General features: G+C 43.4%; 4 protein-coding genes across 5 annotated transcripts in view; 2 read left to right on the plus strand and 2 right to left on the minus strand.

Annotated features, from left to right (window-relative positions):
- Positions 1-12331, minus strand: part of LOC134457344 (voltage-gated purine nucleotide uniporter SLC17A9-like) — a 31804-nt gene extending 19473 nt beyond the window's left edge. Inside the window, exons 1-3 of the mRNA XM_063209316.1 lie at positions 11124-12331; positions 8217-8414; positions 4929-5068 (exon numbers count right to left, since the gene is read on the minus strand). Of these exons, the coding sequence (XP_063065386.1) occupies positions 4929-5068; positions 8217-8414; positions 11124-11254 (469 nt within the window). The 5' untranslated portion in view covers positions 11255-12331. The remainder of the gene's footprint in view (positions 1-4928; positions 5069-8216; positions 8415-11123) is intronic.
- A 365-nt stretch (positions 12332-12696) lies between these two features.
- Positions 12697-17408, minus strand: LOC134457346 (glucose-induced degradation protein 8-B homolog). 2 transcript variants are annotated; one of them, XM_063209318.1, is made up of 5 exons: positions 17318-17408; positions 16652-16785; positions 16357-16553; positions 14783-14980; positions 12697-13551 (listed from the first exon to the last, which is right to left on the minus strand). In XM_063209318.1, the coding sequence occupies exons 2-5, from the start codon at positions 16767-16769 to the stop codon at positions 13378-13380; spliced, it is 687 nt and encodes a 228-aa protein (XP_063065388.1). In that variant the 5' UTR covers positions 16770-16785; positions 17318-17408; the 3' UTR covers positions 12697-13377. The 2 variants fall into 2 exon arrangements, with proteins under 2 accessions (XP_063065388.1, XP_063065389.1); XM_063209319.1 differs by having other exon boundaries at positions 16652-16780; positions 17318-17376.
- dnajc5ab (DnaJ (Hsp40) homolog, subfamily C, member 5ab) overlaps positions 16792-19874 on the plus strand; it is a 32132-nt gene continuing 29049 nt past the window's right edge. The window contains exon 1 of the mRNA XM_063209321.1: positions 16792-16996. The gene's annotated coding sequence lies outside the window, so the exon portion shown is untranslated. The remainder of the gene's footprint in view (positions 16997-19874) is intronic.
- LOC134457345 (epidermal retinol dehydrogenase 2-like) lies at positions 17446-18753 on the plus strand. Its single transcript, XM_063209317.1, has one exon. The coding sequence runs from the start codon at positions 17592-17594 to the stop codon at positions 18510-18512; it is 921 nt and encodes a 306-aa protein (XP_063065387.1). The 5' UTR covers positions 17446-17591; the 3' UTR covers positions 18513-18753.

Here is a 19874-nt window from a genome sequence, read left to right on the forward strand (position 1 = left end):
CAGGCATTCGCACACAAATACAAACATGGGCATGACACATACACAAGGAGGCATCTCAGCCATGCACCCTACCCCTAAACACAAACACACACACAAACACACCCAAACCCACACACACACACACAGCCCCGAGCATGACACCATCACATACTGCTCCCAAGGGCTTGTTACCATGATGTGTATTGTTCGCTTGATGGGTTAATTGCAACGGAAGAATTTTGCCATGACGTGTTTGCTGTGTGATAGTTTCAAAGGCCTATTATTTGTTCAAAGTTGCATCAATTTTGTACCTACTTTTCTATACCAACTGCACAGTGTAACCTCAAACAACCAGGATATGGATTGATTCAACTCAAACCCGAGACTTAAGACCAATCTATACCAAAGACTCACAATGAGACTTCTATTGGTTTCATCTCGGCACAAACCTTTCAGCCGTCCTTGACAAACTGGTCGAGAACAATGCACATTTACGGCTCCCGTACTCGTCAAAACAGTACAAGGACTTTGAAACACTGTCAGACAAAACACCATAACATACATATATGACCTACTCCTTTTTCTGCAGCCTACTCCACAAGAAGCGCACACAACTTTTGAAAAACTACTAGACAGACAGACAAGTCTTAGACTGAGGAAAGTAGGGCAAGACTACGATGTGCCCTTGTCATTACAGCTCAATTAGATCAGGGATTCTTAACCTTTTTGACGTTGAGGCCAATTTTTTTCAGTGCAGAGTGGCCCTGTGCCCCAATCAAATATTACCCATAGCCTAAAAACCTGCCGTTTTACAGTAATGCTGCTGTGGTACTCCTGTATTTAGAATTGCCTACTGTAGGTATTGTGATGTATTTTGAACACACATATTGCAAACCTACTTCATTATTTATAATTCATTAAAATTCACTTCAGTTCATTATTTATGATTCATTAAAATACTATAATCTTGCAAAAAATAAACAAACAAAAAACCTACAAGGCTATTAGAGTAGTATTAAGAAGAAATTAATACAATTTCCATTATCCCAACTCCCATCCTCTTTTGTGCTTGTGGCCTTCAAAGGTCATTTTCTCATGTGCAGTTGGGATGTTTAATGGTGAAAAGTGCCCCAAATGTTGTTGTGGCCAGGGTGACAGTGAGGAAACGTTCTTCTTAAAGTTACTGTCACCACCATTAACTGTCTGATCAAATAATGGCAAAAAGGCAACAGCAAAAACAAACAAACAAAACAAACAAAGAGAACTCCCCACCCAAAAAACATCAGTATGCCTCCTTGAGTGCCTTGAGTAGGTGGAGGCATAATAAAATAAATGTGTGAATACACAAAGTAGTCAGGAGAGTTTAAATCTGCTTTCCATGAAGCAAAAGTCCAAAAGCATGTTGTGTCTTCTCTAAACACCCTCCTGTCCTCCTTGTGCATAACCTTGAGGGAGTTGTATAAGGTAAACACAATCGGCCCTGAGCTGAAAAACTCGCTGCCACTACAAAACCTCTCCACTACTCTCAAATACACCAATTCAAACGTGCTGGTCGCACATGCACACGCGCACGCGCGCACACACACACACACACGCACACACACACACACACACAGACAGACACAGACACAGACACAGACACAGACACGCACACTACTACAGCAACAGCAACAAAATGATCACTTGTCTAGAATGCCTACCAAGAAAATTGTCCTTCGCCCCACACAAGATAAGATGAGATGAGGGAGTGAAGCCTGATATCACTTGGACTGTCTGGAAGCGATCTGATTTGTTATTTTTTTCTTTGGGGAAAATGTGGTGTCCTTTTACATTTATAATTCATTTATATTAATATACACAACAAGATTTAAAATATAATATAAGACACACACACCGATGTACACAGATATCCTTTACACCACCATGCTTGCTTGTTTGACCTACGCAACATATGTATTTAAATTCTAATCTTAGCAAACATTCAATGTACAACAGATTGCAAACAGACTCAGAGAAGACACATCAGATTCATGTACACATGCAATACATGTTCTAGCTTGCTGCACTTAATACCTCATACATACCACACGGTATGCGATACATCATGTGATAAAAGCAAAGCACAGAGAGCTGCTTGATGATGGGCCAGCCCTGCAGGTAAAGAAGGATACCATACAGTAGCGCATCTCATCACAGCACACACACGCCAGCTTGAAGATCCGCATACTATGTACACATTCTCCCTTGTTTGCTTTGAGCAATCATGATCAAAACACACCCATGGTGTTTATTCTATGAGCAATCACAGAGCCACACACACACACACAAACGAACACACACGCACACACACACACACACACACACACACACACACACACACACACACACACACACACACACACACACACACACACACACACACACACACACACACACACACACACACACACACACACACCTTCCATATATTTTCTTCTATGAACAATCTATCTTGTACTTGTCTTCAGGGTGATCCCATGTGATGTGACTGCTTTGAATTACCCAGTAATTTAGCTCCACCACAGATGATATATTTGCAGAGAAAGTGGTTACAGCCACTTTTTTGGGGGCGGGTTTTTGTCTTTAATATTAGGATTGTACACTGAGGAAAGGGCCAGGAAATAAGTGGCAATGAGACGGGGAAGGCTCTGGAAATGACCTCGGGCTGGATTCGGACCCGAGTCCCCGGTGTAACAGTGCAGTGCCCTACCATTTGAGCGACGGCTGGGCCCACAGCCACTCCTTAAAACAACACCAGGTAATTTTAATGTTCAATTGGGGGCAGAATGATCTGTCAGATAACGACAGAGAAATACTCTTCTCCTCCAAGCTTGTGAATACAGTCCACAGAAGATCTGGCAAAGTGAATTCAGAAATGGTTTTCACACTGCTATGAGTTGATGAGCAACTGAAATAATTTTGGAAATAAAATTTGGAAAACATATACAGCACCATGCATAAACACAGGGTTTAATTAGAACTGGTTATGTGAGGGGTAGTAGTCTGGTGTCAGAGCAAAGCCCAGACAGCCCTGGCCCAATTTCACCCGTGCGTAAATGTGTCAATACTGTGTACAAATGCAATTCACAAAGTTCCACTCTTGACAGAACCCATTCCTTCTGTGTATTTCTATCTTTAATTTTCCTGGCTTCCCTTTGTCTTCATTTCTTTCCCTTTGCACAGCATGAGTGTCTGGCTTTCTGAGGTATATTTTTGGGGGGCCAGGCAGGTATCCTGCAGTCTGGAGCTCAGACTTCGCAGTTACGTAGCCTCTTACTGCCAATGGGCCCATCTGCAGGCCAATTCACGCTTTGCTGAAAACACTCAACAACATCATAACCACATTGCTATGATATTGCAGAGAGTCTCACAAGTAACAATAAGGTTATTACAGAGGCTCTGTGCTACAGGGTTAAACAAGGTGAATGAAACAGCATTTCCACCTCACGCTGGCTTTGCAGTTACGCAAACCAGGTGACAGAAAAACATAACAGCCCTGACTCGCATCATGCAGTTTACTCCTGCCTATACATGGGTTCGACGTGTTTGTAAACACCGTTTTGTGAGGAGGGGCAAGACACTGGCAGCAAACCACGTCAGCTAATTTTTTGACAGACAGCGGTTTCCAACAATCAGAGGTTGAGTTGAGCACAGTTAGTTTTGCGCAGTCAGGTTAAAAAAAAAAATTAGAACCCATGGGTATGACGTTTTACACTGTTACTGGGCACAGTGCAAGTTTTAAAATAACCTGCGCAGCATGGCAATGACAAGGCCTGATTTCAATTTGTGCTTCCCACTGTTTAACCAAAACACCTAAGTGGCACTGGATGTCACATGCTGTAAAGTGAACTCTCCAAAAGACAAACCAGTTTTCCGGATGATGGACTCACACAAGCAGCGATATGCAATAGTGCCGTATAGAGTCACTGCAAAGGACTGAAAATATAAAAAAAATCAAACTGGCACAGCATGATAATGAAAAGGCCCAGTTTCAATCAGTGCTTCCCTCCGTTCAGTCCAAAAACTCCAAGTGGCTAGTTTGGGTATCTCTTTTGAAGTGAACCCTCTGGGCAAATATAGGCCTACATACAGTACAAGCCAACATCTACGTAATTGCTACAGCTAATGGAAAAGTCCAAGTCTGCAGAATTAGAGTGAAAGGCAGTCCCACTGGTCATTGTGATCACACAGCACAGCAGACCACAGCACAGCACAGCAAGAAATTCAACCTGTTCATTTAACCAATTACACTTCCGAGTGAGCAAAGAGATGCAACACTCAAATTCACACACTAACATAAAACAAAAACAAAATCATCTCTTGCCTACCAGGAACATTCTCCTTGCCACTATGAGATGAGACAGAATTAGTTAGTAAACATTGATACTACATTGATACTACTTGACAGGTACCCAAGAGCAGTGTTTGCAGACGGTACTACTGATGGCAAGGGCATTTCAATAACACTGAAGAATGGAGTGAGTACAGGTCATTCAATACTCCTAATCCACCTGCGCGTCTGGAGAATCAAAACCTGTGACCCTTTGGCCAGAAGCACCAACTCTTAAACTACTTTATCCCTGTAGCCCAAAACCAGGGCTTCTCACTATCCCCATCCCCAGACAGACAGCTAGGGAGAGACGCAGACACTGCAGACAGACACACAGACACACTCAGACAAAGGCACACTGACAGACAGAGACACACACACACTGACACATGCCAACACACACGCACGCACACACACACACTGACACATGCCAACACACACGCACGCACACACACACACTGACACATGCCAACACGTACGCGCACGCATACACACAAACTCACACAGACGAACACACACACATACACACGCACACGCACACGCACACACACACGCACACACACACACAATCCCTCTTCACCTTGCAGCAGGCCCATGAGGAAGCGTGCCAGCGTCATGGAGACGATGGGCTGGGAGCAGAAGTGGGCCAGTATGGGGGTGAAGGCCGTCATGGCCCCCCACGCAGCCGCAGACAACAGCATCACCTTCTCACCACCCACCCTGAGAGAGAGAGACAGACAGAGACAGAGACAGAGACAGAGAGAGAGAGAGAGAGAGAGAGAGAGAGAGACAGAGACAGAGACAGAGAGAGAGAGGGCACATTATTCTCAAATCATTACACATTACATACTGTATATCGCCAGCCCTGAGAGAGAAGGACAGACTATAATACACTAACACCTCACTGCCCTCCTTGACAGATAGAATGCAAGAACATATGACACTCTGAGAGAAACAAGACAAGCACACATCACACTCATATCTCACTGTTCACCCTGGGAAAGAGAGAGAGAGAGAGAGAGAGAGAGAGAGAGAGAGAGAGAGAGAGAGAGAGAGACAGAGAGAGAGAGAGAGAGAGAGAGAGAGAGAGAGAGAGAGAGAGAGAGAGAGAGAGCAAGGTTAGGGGGTTGGTTGGTGGGACACAAGTGAAGATACCAGCGTATCACACTCACATCTGCTCAGCAGCTGGTATTACTCAGTAGTCTCTTGTCAGAAACCAACTTCGGTTACGCTACAACAAAGTTTCATGTCTGACAAATATATGAGTAAGTCCTAGGGGGAAACTGCCAAGGTCACAAAATGCAGAAACTGAAAAAATCGCAGTTAGTGTGATTTTCAAATGGCTGTAGCTTGAGTCCAAGCATGCAGCCTATCCATCTTATCATCCGTGGTTACAAGGACGGTGCCATTACCACTCCACTAGTTTCATTCAGGAGGCCTTACGGGCAGTCTACTACCAGAAGATGGTAGGTTCACAAGGATTGCAAGACAAGCTTACAAAAAAATGCTCTTATGATGTTTTTTTCAAGTAACGGCTGATAAGAATAACTTGAGTAACTTTAAAAACACAGCGATTGTGCCAGCAGGTGACATCTTCAAAGTCAAACCTGTGAGGTAGGGTGGGTTAAATACAGCAAAGAATTATTATAGAAAACATGGCAACAGGCCAAAGCATCTGAATAATGTCACTCCTCATTCCACTGCAGATTCTCCAGGGGTGTAGGCTGAAAATCATGGCTGAAAAACAACAACAAAAAATAAAAAAAAATAAGACACAAGTCAATTCCTCTGGGTATTTTACATTCAGTGCCTTCAATTCAAGAACTTCTTTACAGAGCTTGGGCTTCATTCTGTCATCAAAAATCTTAATATGCTCAACTGCACATAGTCATCAGTATTGTCAACAAGACGTCACTAAAGGCCAAATTCATGCTCTGGCTCTCACCACAAAGGAAGACAACAGAACAAACTAATAAAATACAGAACAAAACTAACCAGAGGCATTGGGGCCATTGGCATGCAGTACACAGCAGATGAACAAACGCACAAGCTAACACTTTGATGGAGCAAAATGTATAAATTCTTCGCAGCTGTGTGTACAATTGTACAGTAACAAGGGGGAGAAAAACAACACTTGGAAATATGCCAATAAATAAACAACAACAACAACAACATAAAAGCTAAAATAAAATGTCGTCATCCTGTTTTGAATGCTGTGGGGGCTAGTACCCGTCCGGCAACAACATACTGCATAGTGATGGCCCGCTGTGCAGCTGTCCAAAGTTGACCTGAGATACACTGATTCACATCCTGTTATGCCGGACCTGGCCAGCTAGACAGAGGGACACAGGTAGAGGGAGACAGAGGTGACCGCACAACTGGACAACCTGACAGTGACACCAAAGCAGCTACACAGAGTACATGCCAGTACAGTAACAACATGGCTGTTTAACCAGATATTTACACCAAACCAGGTAGGCAGAGGTAGCCAAATGGCTTGTATTCTGACTGACTAATCGTAACACCTGATCAGCTTGCCAAAGGCACAGAGGAAGCCAGCTGTGTGCTGGACAACCTGACATGCACACAAAAGCAACTACAGAGAGGGGCAGTACAGTAGCCACATACTGCAGCTTCAAATGACTCAATTGAAAAATGACATTAGCTAGCTAGCGTTTCAGATGATGTGGCTCTGAGCCTGACCAGGTGATTCTTGCGTCGAAATAGTTTACTTGGAGTTGTTTACTGGAGTTGTTCTTCGGGCGTGAAAATGCATTTAGACCGGCAATTTAAACTCGGAGAGACAGAGCGCACCCGTGACAAAAAAAGGCTTTATGTCAGTTTGAATGTTGAAAATCGCTATTTTTACCTAAACCAGTGCTCGCTTAAAGTGAAATAACTTCGGAATGTAACAAGCTAGAAACAAACCGTAAAAATATACTGACAGCTGAGTCTTTGGGCTTTCGAACAAGCCCTGACATGTGTCTGTGGGTTGAAGATAAAATATTCGGTGGCTGTTCAAATAATGACAAAAATGGTGAAATTGGCTGGGAGTCTACAGCTAAATTCCAAAAAGCGGCTGGTATTGAATGTGTTAACAGCCTCAGAAATTACATCACTCACCTTTTTCCTCCTGTGTCTCATAAAACTCTCCATGTGGCGCGAGGAAACACAACACAACTTTCTCTCTCTCACACACACACACACACCCACACACAGTAAAATGACATGCCTGCAGCTACCTTATGGAAATAGAAAATGGCTCTTGCTGTTCCATAATAACAACTTGAGTATGAAATTCCCATAAATGTCTATAGCACACCATAATGGTCCCAGCCATAACAACTGGCTCTCCACACTTGCAGTCACAATGCCATCGTACAGACAAAGTACTTTTTTGCTTCTGGTGTTAATGTTTCTTCTCTTTTTTGTTTTAGGTGACCTTGTGTGGTTTGAAAGACGCATTGTAGAATGTTTTTCTAACCATTATAGTTACATTAACAGTTGCGGATGAATTCAAACAATGTGGTGTGAACTGATGTACCCCCCAGTTACAGAGAAGAGAAGTAGTATCCCATAGTAACCACCACCACCACAACAACAACAATTGATGATTGAAGACAGGCCTAATGACAACAAAAACGGAAAAAATAATAACGTCCTCACTGGTCACTAAAGAATCTGCCTATGACCTGTGTGACGTAGTATCCCATAATAACAACAACAATAATAATAATAATAATAGAATCATTATCATCATAAATCTCTTCACGGTCACTGATGTATCATTAGACGGCTAATAATGCATAAATGTGAATAATAATCATTATAGACTTAGTACGAACAAAATAATGGTAAATGTCTTTACCGGTCGCTCATGTATCCGCCGATGACCTGTGTGAAGCAGTAGCCCCAGAAGAAGCTGCCCAGCACCATGCCCGACTCCCGCTTGGTCCACTGGAACTTCTCCGCCATGGTGACGGCACAGATCGGCATGGCGACGCGGGCGCAGTAGAGCAGGCACGTGCCCAGCAGCAGCACCACCGTCCATACCCGTGCTACCGGCCTAGAGAGAGAGAGAGAGAGAGAGAGAGAGAGAGAGAGAGAGAGAGAGAGAGAGAGAGAGAGAGAGAGAGAGAGAATGAATGTGTCATTCTTTATCTAGCAGGAGTACCCACTCTCCGTACCTGCGCTCCCAGCCTGGAGAGAGAGAGAGAGAGAGAGAGAGAGAGAGAGAGAGAGAGAGAGAGAGAATGAATGTGTCATTCTTTATCTAGCAGGGGTACCCACTCTCCGTACCTGCGCTCCCAGCCTAGAGAGAGAGAGAGAGAGAGAGAGAGAGAGAGAGAGAGAGAGAGAGAGAGAGAGAGAGAGAGAAAGACAGAGAGAAAAGAGAAAGAGAAAGAGAGAGAGAGAGAGAGAGAGAGAGAGAGAGAGAGAGAGAGAGAGAGAGAGAGACGGGCAGGGGAGAGAGGGGGATCATTACCCAGCAGAGGTATCCAATGTCCATCGCCGTGCTACAAGCCTAAGCGGGGGAGCGAGGCATGGTAAATGAATATGTCATTCTTTACTAAGCAGCACTACTGCCCATACCACATACCCATGCTCCCGGGCTAGAAGAGGAAGAAGCATATTGGTAAGAGAGGCACATGGGTTGAGGCAGACAGCAGCATGCTACCTGCCCACACTACCTGCTACCATACCCACATTACCTGCCTAGAGGGGGGAGAGAGAGAGAGGCAGGAGAGAAGAGACAGGAGGAGAGAGATATGGGGGACAGGAGAGACAGGGAGGAGCAGAATCGCCACTGTCCTACAGAGTGACTTACGGAGGGCGATATACACGCGCTTTACCGCTCTGCTACCTGCCGATAGAGATACCAGAGATACCAGTAGAGAGAGACAGGGAGTGAGACACACAAGGAAAGAGAGATGTGTGGGGAGTGGGGCGGGGGACACGAGAGGCAACCAGCATCATCACCATCCCTCCATACCCAGCCACTGATCTGGGAGGACAGAGAGACAGGAGGGAGAGACAAGAGGCGGGAGACAGACATGTCCATCAGCACCATCAAGTGCTGCAGCTGCAACAGCAAGCAGCTGCTCCACTGTCCTTCCTTTCCCACGCCACCAGTGAAGGGGGAGAGAGACAGGTGTGGGGGGGGGAATATATGACAGGTGAGGTAGGTAGTTGTTGTGAGGGAGACACATGCCGCAGCAGTACCACTGTCCATACCTGCACAACCGGTCAACAGACAGCCAGACTAGGGAGAATGAGATATGTGGTGAGGGGCACATTCATGGGGTAGAGAGAGAGGGGGGGGGGGGGGGGGGGCTGTCCCCACAAAGGTTTTCACCCTGAGGAATGTGTACAAAGCTGAGTCTAGAAGAGGCAGACAAGATGTAGGTCACAAGAAGAGTGAACATAACTGATAAGCTGACCTTTGACACATCTTAAGGTTTCTGCGTACCACTAATGAGGTTATGTTACTTCATAAACAAGCACTAAGGCCATTACAGGTCCTGCAGATGCATAAGACGTAGACTACAAGTAGTGTGTGTGTGTGTGTTTGGGGGGGGGGGGGGGGGGGGCAAAAGTGAGGACCTATTGCTGCCATACCAGCATTAGCCTGACAAACCAGACTAGAAGATAGTTTCTGCTGCTAGGCAGGTCTATCTAGTTCCCCAGGCTATCAGCATACTTGTGCTTTCTAACATGCACGAGTAACTTACAAGCAACAGGGGCTCGTTATGGTGGAGCATACAAATGTTTTGTCTCTACCCAGAGACAGCTTCTGTTTTAATTTTGACAATTAGTGACTTTGTATCTGTGGAAGGTGGACTTGTAGGCTTATGAGTGTGGTAGACACTGAACAGACAAATGGGATACAAGGGAAAGATAAGGGCTGATAATGGGCCCTTAGTGAAACATGAAAAGCTTTCTCCATTTCAGAAATGCTATTAGTTTGCCTCTTAAATAAATGTGGATAAACAATTAGCGTGGATTAATTAAGTCTTAAGAGGTCTGGCCTGAGTTTGTGATCTAAATTAGGCTCACGAGACTCAAAGAGCTACTCGCAGCAAATTACTGTCTTGTGAATACTGCATGTTTACAAAATCTCCCCCTCACTTTCCCACACACTCTTGGTTTTCTAAACACACACACACACACACACACACACACACACACACACACACACACACACACACACACACACACACAGCTTTGATTGCAAACAGGAGGTTGAATACACACCCAACTCGTTCAGATCAGTTTCAGTCAGATCAGATCAGTTTAATGGTAAAGATGGTAGTAGGTGTGTATTCTCACTAGAGAAAGCCAAATGACAACAGGCTTCTGCATGCCGCCCAGTCCCATGAATCTAAATTACAGGCTTTTCTCGTCAAGCCTAAAACACACCATGCAACACTAGTTCTAAAACCCCCGGATACTCGTGCATGGGTGCCATAGGACCTATAATCACTGCTACTTGGAATACCACTGCCTAGTACGTGGCGGTACAATACAAAGCATCGTTGTACAGAATCTCGTTTCATTTAAGTAATAAATGCATTAAGCCCCGTCCTGGTTAAGGGGTTTAATATAACGGAATGTAGAAAGAGGCTTTCTACTGTATGTCGCATTTACATCTGGACTTAATAAATAGAAAAATGGAGGACGCCCTTGATGTAAAGTTAGAATGTAGCGCGATCAAAGCATTCAGGATAAAACCATAGCTTGTAAGTTAATTAGCAGACGAGCTAATAAGTCTCACCTCGGCCAATGTGAACTTGACTCTGCCCACTTCTTCTGACATCCTGCTGCCCCAAAATTATCGGCAGGGTTTTCTTTAAGGCTTGCCAAGTCTGGACTTGAGTTCTTCCCATGTTTTTGTAGAATTGCCATTCAATGACAAATACTCCTGTTTGCGACCCCAACTCGGCTAGACTGGGTTCAGCGCAGGTAAAGGACGGGTTGCTAGTTTTCGAGAGGGGAAAAGAAGGATTTGATTCCTCCTAGTTGACTCCGTGGCATCCCTTCCCAAACAGTTTGAGTTTCAACAACAGTGTTTCACATAGCAAATCAACACAAAACGCCTGGCGTATAAGTTACAGCGGACACGGCGAAAGTGCCTCCTCTTTTCTCTGTTTCCTTCTAGTGAAGTGATGGTAAATCCACGTGTCAGTTTTTTTTTTCTCGCCACGCAGTTCCTCCTGCCAACGGTAGGTTAATCAGGAAGTAACGTGACTCAGCCCCTTTTCAAAACAACACAATTTTCTCAAAGAATAAACCATACTCGCGGGGCTCCACGATACAATCATTTTCTGTTTGGTTAGTCTGTCCTTCATGGTGACAAGCCCGTTTAAAGAAATTCTTACAAAACAAATGCGAAAGTGATGTCCATCACAAGGTGATACAGCGAATTTCCGTCAGTTGCTAGCAGCTGTAGAACTGACTTGATGAAATAAAAAAACACCGCGCTGAAACGAAGCAGTTTGACATCTCTTTCTGAGTTGAATCGGATATCCGGTGTCATTCGTCGTCTGGTGGTCTTCGATAAAGGTTTCGTTTCGGGTCGCACGCCAGTGCCTACCAACATCCTCCGCTGTACACAATACGTTGCACTGGGATACTGGGGCTGGTGGTGGTGCTGCTGCTGAAGCCTCGTGTTGTCATCATCCCTGCTCCTCGCGCTTGCTGGTGCTGCATACTATGGAATGGTGGGGTTTGTTGTTGTTTCACGTGCCTCGTATTTCACATCAAGCCTTTGTCCCCATTGTGTGAAACAATAGGCACAACAGAATATTTGACAGTGCGTTGTGTGTTCAGGATCCTGTGCCAAAATTACTCACAGGAGTGCAAAAGTAAAAGTATGAATCTAGTATTCAATCTATTTCTTTTTATAGGAATGTTTTGCCAATTTCCAGAACGCAATAATTTGGAAAATCTGAGAGGGATCAAGTACCAGGCTTTTATCATTTAGAACAACTTCCATCACTGTTTTATTGTGTAACTGTTTTGCATTACCCACACCTGTGAGTGGACCTGATGAATATTGCAAAGAAACGTTTTGTTTACAGAAGATCTGACTGCCTGTTGAAGCACAACAAGAGGGCTGTGTTGTAATGGATTAAGTGCAAATTCACATTTTAATACCAGAATATTTTCATAACTTCCATCCCAGTTCAAATAAACTCCATAGATGTTTTCTGAAACAGTGTTTAATTTATCTCTCTTCGATAAATCCTTAGGCTGTAGAAACTGCCAGGATATCAGCCTTTAAAAACTGACATTGTATGTGAGAAGAATGTAAACTGCATTCAAATAAATGAAGGAAACAGCAAAAATGAAAGTCACAATGCAATAACATGTTTATAAATATTCACAGGCGGCTGTTTCCCCATTTTCAACCTAAACGATACACATTTATAAAATAGAAAATTTCAAAAAAAGCAAACACAACCAGTTGGTTTCCATCAATGTTAAAGGCAAGTACATTCAACCTCTGATGAATTCAAAGCACTGCGTTTAGGTAACTTACAGCACTTCACTCGTCAGACAAAACCAACAGACAAACAGAGGCATCCTCAACAGCCTAATTTAGGCTTAAGCAGTCCACTGAATGGGTTTCCAGACACGGAACTAGAGACGTACAGGAGGGGCAGACAGTGAAACGCAACCCACCTACAGATCTACTACAAACATCATGAGCGCGGAGATGTTGCACCAATGTTGCAGCATACAGGCGTGTTTCTATTTTGGCCATTTTCGTATAGAGCAGAGCAAGTCACTTTGTTTCTCTTTAACATTTAAAAACGATCCAGTTCACAGCCTCACGTCTTATGAACTTAATAGTCTCTGAAGTAGCAATCGTAAAATATAGGTTTCAGTCACGGACTGTGTATAAATAAAATGGAGGAGGGTGATGATGGTGTGGGTGGGTGGGTTGAGGGTGTAGTTAGAGCAATGGAGTCCAGGTGGTCCTCTCTGCAGTAAGGCTGCACTAGGGCACTGCCGCTGCTTGCGTGTTACTTGGGGTCCTCGATGGTGCCCTTGCTGAGGTCCGTCATCTTGGGGTACTTGACCTTCTTCTGGTCCAGCTCGTTCTGCACCCACAGCAGCAGTTTCAACAGCTTGGCCAGCTTCGGGGTCGGCTCACGGTTCTCATAGTCCAGCACCGCCTGGTTCACCTCACTCCACACCTGCAACAAAAACAGGTGAAATGAACATTTTAAAAAGGCACACCAGTCACCCCACACCTATAAACAAGAATATCTATTGCATGAATGTTTTTCATTTTCTCGTAGTCCAGCTCCGCTTGGTTCACGTCACTCCACACATGCAGGGTTATTTTTTTATTTTGGGGGGGGCTTCATTTTGATGGGGCAACATCAGAGGAGACAAGAAGCGAGTGGGAGAGAGTGATTGGAAGGATCAGGAAAAGACCAAGGGCCAGAATTAAACCCGTGTCCCCATCGTAACCGCTCAGTCTGTGCCTCTGCCATTACATTTTAGTCATGACCGAGCAGACAAGACAAGATATTGTTATGTTTAATGATCTAAAAAAAAGGCAAACCATTCCACTGCACAATTCAGACGAGGCCATTTCGATCAAAGTTCAAGGGACACAGTCTACTATGTTTGCAGGTTAACTTTTCAAAGTTGAATCATTTTCAGTCTGTAAAAACAGAGCACAACACTGCTGCTTTATGATATTGGCACTTTTTTATTTTTGCCATGCTGATGTTTCAGCTCTAAGCCTTCATCAAAGTAAGCATTCACAACTTCTGTCATGAAGGCCAAGAGCCAAAAATGTCAGCATGCCATAAAAAAGTGCAGAAAGAAAGAAAGCACAAAGAAGCAAAATCCAAACCGATCATATAGCCTGTGGCATGTCAAAGTTTAATGAATGACTCCAATGACAGCCCATGTGTAATTAAAATCTTTTTATGGGAGTTCCCTGGTGTTGCAGACTTCACTTATTTCACATATTTTGGGTTCTAAACCATCCAAAGCACTTGCTGTGAATGTGTTTGCCTTAGGCCCACAGCTTTACAGCGTGTAGCAAGTACAAATACTACATTTTCTGACATTCCATGATGTAGTTACTGAAGTTAAAGAAGGTGTACTAATCCTGAAGGAAGTTAAGGGTGATATTCATCACATGAAATGTTACATTTGCACCTTTACATTCATGATGCAGATGATGTATATCTCTTGCACCATATTGCTTTTATTTTCATGTAATGACATGATACAAAGGATAAACGTACAAATGTGCAGGTCTCCCACCTTCATCTCCCATCCTGCCTCTACATCGTGTTGAGCAGATATCCATACGCTTACTTAAAGTAGCGAGGTTTGCCATTTTAACATTCCACACTGGCCTCTGCAAAGCTGGCAACAGCCAGTTCATTTAGACAACATATTTACCTTCTGCCTCTGCATCATGTTGAGCAGGTCTCCGAAGGGAGATTCCTCTGGGTTGTCGAAGGCCAGCAGGGCCAGGGTGCGCTCCATCTCGGTCAGGCACTCGCGGCTCTCCTCGCCCTGCTCCGCCAGGTGGGACTGGGCAAACTCCAGGGCCGCCTCCGTCTCTCGCAGCCGAATCAGCTCGATCAGGTGCTGCTGCTACAGTGAGGAGAGGAAACGCATGCACTTAGCAATGGCTTCATACCAGTGACTCTCAAACGGGGAGCTGTGAAAGTATTCTAAGTAGGCCCCGGGGGGTTTAATGATGCCTCGATGTGTTCCAAGTATCCCAAAAGAAAAAGAAAAAAACAATCATAACTTAATATAAATAAAGTACACAATTAAATTCTGTTACAAATGAAACGAAGGCATATTTACAAAAAACAGCTCAAAACCAATTCTCATTCTCATCCAATAAGCTTCCCTCTGTAGTAACACTTTATCTCTACCAACACCCCTGTGCGGCATTTGAACCACCTCAATGCCCATGTGTTGTAGCAGTCTGGCCTCATGTTTTGTGGCATTGTAATGCCTCACAACCAGATTATCTGTTTTACACCATGCTTCTGTTGATGATAGCTGAGATCAGCCTCGCAACCGCTGACTCCTCATCGTGATTCCTTACGGAACTCTTGTGTTCACATATCCTGCTGTTCATGTCATATTCCAAAGTAACATTTTATCGACCTCATTTGAGCATCCATGTGATTATGAAACTCTCTGACGTCTCCACTCCATACCATTAACCATACCATCATCAATAAATCTCCAATGATAGTTTATGAACCAAGCGTGAATTAAAAACAAGGATATGTGAACTCAAGAGTTCCAAACGGAATCATGATGAGAAGTCAGCGGTTGCCGTGCATTTCAGTGCCGCAACAGAAATACTCTATACCATCATAAACAAAAGGTTTAAAGGTACGACCTACTATGAGACAGATCTACAGCTCTGCTATGGGCCAAACGCATATTGTGTGCGCTTTCTGGTTCGTGAGGGACCGTGAAACATTCAGGTTTCTTTCAGAAAACTGAAACAGTTGCTGGTCCATTTGTAATGAGTCACAGATTTTTCTCAGTACTTAAGCAACTTTCGGAATAGTGGTTGTATGATTGGCACAGATGACAGTTTGAAACACGCTCCGGCATGTCTGTCTCAGACTGCCATCACTACTAAAAGGAAAGCCAAATTTGCTGAAATACACAGATTAAACATTATGATCCCTAGTTGTGTGGGATTGCAACAGCAACAGAGGTTATTTAAAAGCCAAGTTACGAGGGAGAGCCTAGAGACTTTTTAAAAGTCAGCACGAGTTCAATAGATAATACAATTCAATAGATAATCCCTCAGTAGCTATATTTTAAGCCCTAGAAGTGAAGTCTTTGTGAGCTAAATGTTTGCACACACCTGAAGTGAAGATACATATTAGTGCTTTCATGAAAGTGAAAGTAAATGGCGGTAGCCATTTGTTCTTGGTGGATCACAAGATTAATATTTGTGCTTACATGGAAAGAAGGTAAATGTTTGTGCTTACCTGCAGATGGAAGTAAAGGTATCGGTTGGTGTCGAGTAGTTCTGGGTGAAGACTATTGATGAGGGCAATGGCCTCCTGGATCTGCCCCTTCAGAAGCATCTCACGTATCTTTATCCTCTCATCCAGGGAGTCCAAATCTAAGGTGGGCTCGATTCCTGACTCCATGCGAAACTTCTCTGCAGCCTCCTTGAAACCCTCTGTCAAAACAAAGTTCAGACTTTAATCTAGCCTTTTACCTTGCCTTATCACATGATTAAGTTATCGGTTATGTCGTAGTTAAGGCACAGTAGCCTACCTGTTACGAGGTAATTCATGATGAGTTTGTTCATGTCTGCTCGCTGTATGTGGACATTGTTGATCTTCTCCATCCACTCCTCTCTAGTCATATCATCCGGCTTGTCGGCATAACTCATCGTGGAAAGTCCTGCACTGAAAGACGTTTAAATACACATCAACACTGAAACACATTTCGCAATATTTGTTACTCCGTGTGCACAGTGCACACATTCAAGCGATGCAAGCTTGCGTGAACTTGTTTTTTACAAGTAACCTGTAGTCTATAACCAGCAAGAACGAGACTGGGAAGATGCGTGTTGACACATTTGACAGCTTTGACACAATAACGCACCCGCAGTCATCTGTAAGTAATAGTACCACTAACTAATCAATTTTGCAAACGTTTTTAAAACCTAAATGCGACATTTTCCTCGTTAGCGGACAGCTTTTGAGACTACAACGCCACTGTACACCGGAAGTCCTAATTTTCATGGCCTTCATTGAAACCACAACATCGAAGCCTGCGACAGAGATATATGTAGGTTATCGTAAAAACAACTCTTCTAATACGTAAATGGTGACCAATTAAATCAACAGGGTAGACAAAGTAGTGGTATAAACGTGTCGAGGGCATTTAGAAGCGTACACAACGAAAATGCCGGTTATAAAATGGGTATTTACATACCTGAAATCGTGTTTTCTTCAGCAACACAGCAGGGCCGTAATCACATGCTCGCGAGAGTGCCGAACGAGATTTAAGCCGTGTGATTTCATTGGTTCACGTCACTTGCATTTTTCTTGGACTTTGGACTATGGACTTTTTTAGGTAGAAAGGGGGCTCTGCATTGTGATAAACGTGGGCTTCACTCTGTTGTTTTGCAAGAGACGGTATTTAGGAGGCTAAAACTGAAAGAACTGTGGTCTTACCACGTCTAAACCCTTCCAGACCAGACTCCAGAATGAACTTCTTGCTCGAGACTCTGCAGCTAATAGTCTTGACTGTGTATTACAGTCTTGAGGCTATCGCTTCCTTCTTTATACCCGCAAAAAAGAAAGACGTGACTGGTGAAATTGTCCTCATCACTGGGGCAGGCAGTGGAATTGGGAGACTAATGGCCTTGGAGTTCGCCAGGATGGACGTCGTCCTTGTTTTGTGGGATATCAACCAAGAAGGGGTGAAGGAAACTGCCCGTGTGTGCAAAGAGGAAGGAGCCAAACGCGTTCATTACTACCTTTGTGACTGCAGCGACAAAAGTGAGGTGTACACAGTTGCAAATCAGGTGAAACGAGAGGTTGGAGATGTCAGCATTCTCATCAATAATGCTGGAATTGTAATTGGAAAGAAATTTATGGATGCCCCAGATGACCTTATCGAGAAGACCATTGAGATAAACACCATGGCACACTTTTGGACTTACAAAGCATTTCTTCCAGCAATGGTGGACAACAACCATGGACATTTGATAAGCGTATCCAGTTCTGCCGGGTTGATAGGTGTAAATGGGCTTGCCGATTACTGTGCGAGCAAATTTGCTGCTGTTGGCTTTGCAGAGTCTGTTGCTCTGGAATTATTCGCCACAGGCAAAGAAGGGGTGAAGACTACAATCGTGTGCCCTTACCTCATAAAGACAGGCATGTTTGATGGGTGCGGTACCAAGTGGCCCACCTTCCTTCCAATTCTGGATCCAGAGTATGTGGCCAAGAAAGTTGTGGATGCCATTTTAACAAATCAAACTTGGCTCTTGATGCCAAAGACTATGTTTCTTATGATGGCATTAAAAAGCCTTTTACCTCCCAAGCAAAGTGTCATCTTGGGAAAGTACTTTGGTGCATTTAATTTCATGGACACATTCCAAGGACGCCAGAAGAAACAGGAGTGAAGCCTTGGGAATTAGATGTTAAAGTTGTCATTTGTTGTGCACAAACAGTCCAGACACATATGAAGTCTTTTATACCCCCTCTGAGTAGCCTAATACATCTTAAAATAATATGGACATTGTGACCTTTATACCATCCTCTCTATTGACTTTGACTCTTAGTGTAATTAAACCCTCTCTTTCAATCTTTAACTAGTGTGAGTGAAACTTTAATAAATAAATAAAAACAATTTTCTATGTAGTACAGAGGTTGCAAGACTATGATTTTTTTTTTTAATTAAACTGACGTCTTTTGACTTTTGACATCTCAGTCAGGACAGTTTCCCATGTCACCTCACCTGGTCCATTTCATTAAGGGGCACATACAAAACTGTTAAACGTGTGCACCAGGGAAAGCTGGTTCAGGATGAGTTAAGGTTTAGTTAAGAGGTAAATCATCTAAGAGCCTGGAGTCCTCAGTATCTTAAGAAAAGCTCTTGTATTAGATGATTTACCTAACTTAACCTTAACTTATCCTGAATCAACTTTGTAGTATAGGCCCCAGAAGAATTGACTTGTGCTTTAGTGTCAGAGGAAGACTCTTATAAACTATTTACTATTTAAAGAGGTGCAGTGCCGCTTTGCGTGGGTTTGCATGCCCTGTCAGAGTGACTTTGTTGGCTGTTTCTTGTTGGGGCTGAAGCCATTTGTTGACAAACCTGTGTTTACTCTTTTAAAATCAGAGGTGGAAGAAGTACTGAAGTTGTGTACTTAAGTAAAAGTAGAAGTACCCTGCGAAAAAATTACTCAAGTCAAAGTAAAAGTTGTATACCAAAAATGTACTTAAATAAAAGTCCTAAGTTCTAACTTTTAATTGTACTTTTTGAGTACAAAAGTACAAGTAGGCCTACTCACGCAATGGCTGTCTTTCTCCATGTCTGCCTACTTGATCCAATAGGAAAAAGTTTCTGCAATGGTTTTCGGTTCTATTTGAACATGACTATGGAGTCATGTTAATGTTTTTTAAAGTATCTTTTCTGTCTGGGTGTCCGTTTGGAAGAGTGGCTTGGTCCCTCCTCCCTGCCTGCAGCTGAGGCTACAGATACATAATGTAACTAGTAGCGAAGTCTTCTTCTAGAAATGTAAGGAGTAGAAAGTACAAGTAATTGTCAAAAAATTTAACTGAGTAAAAGTAAAAGTCTGCATTTTTATTTTCACTCAAGTAAGTACAAATTCCAGAAAAAAACACTTAAGTACAGTAACGAAGTAAAAATACTTAGTTACGTTCCACCTCTGTTTAAAATCAACACCCAAACTGCCCAAACGACCCTGATCAGAACTTTTACTATTTTTTTATGCTGTCTACTGCTGCCCCTTTTAACATCA

The sequence above is a fragment of the Engraulis encrasicolus genome, chromosome 10, assembly GCF_034702125.1.
Source record: "Engraulis encrasicolus isolate BLACKSEA-1 chromosome 10, IST_EnEncr_1.0, whole genome shotgun sequence".
Taxonomy (NCBI): domain Eukaryota; kingdom Metazoa; phylum Chordata; class Actinopteri; order Clupeiformes; family Engraulidae; genus Engraulis; species Engraulis encrasicolus.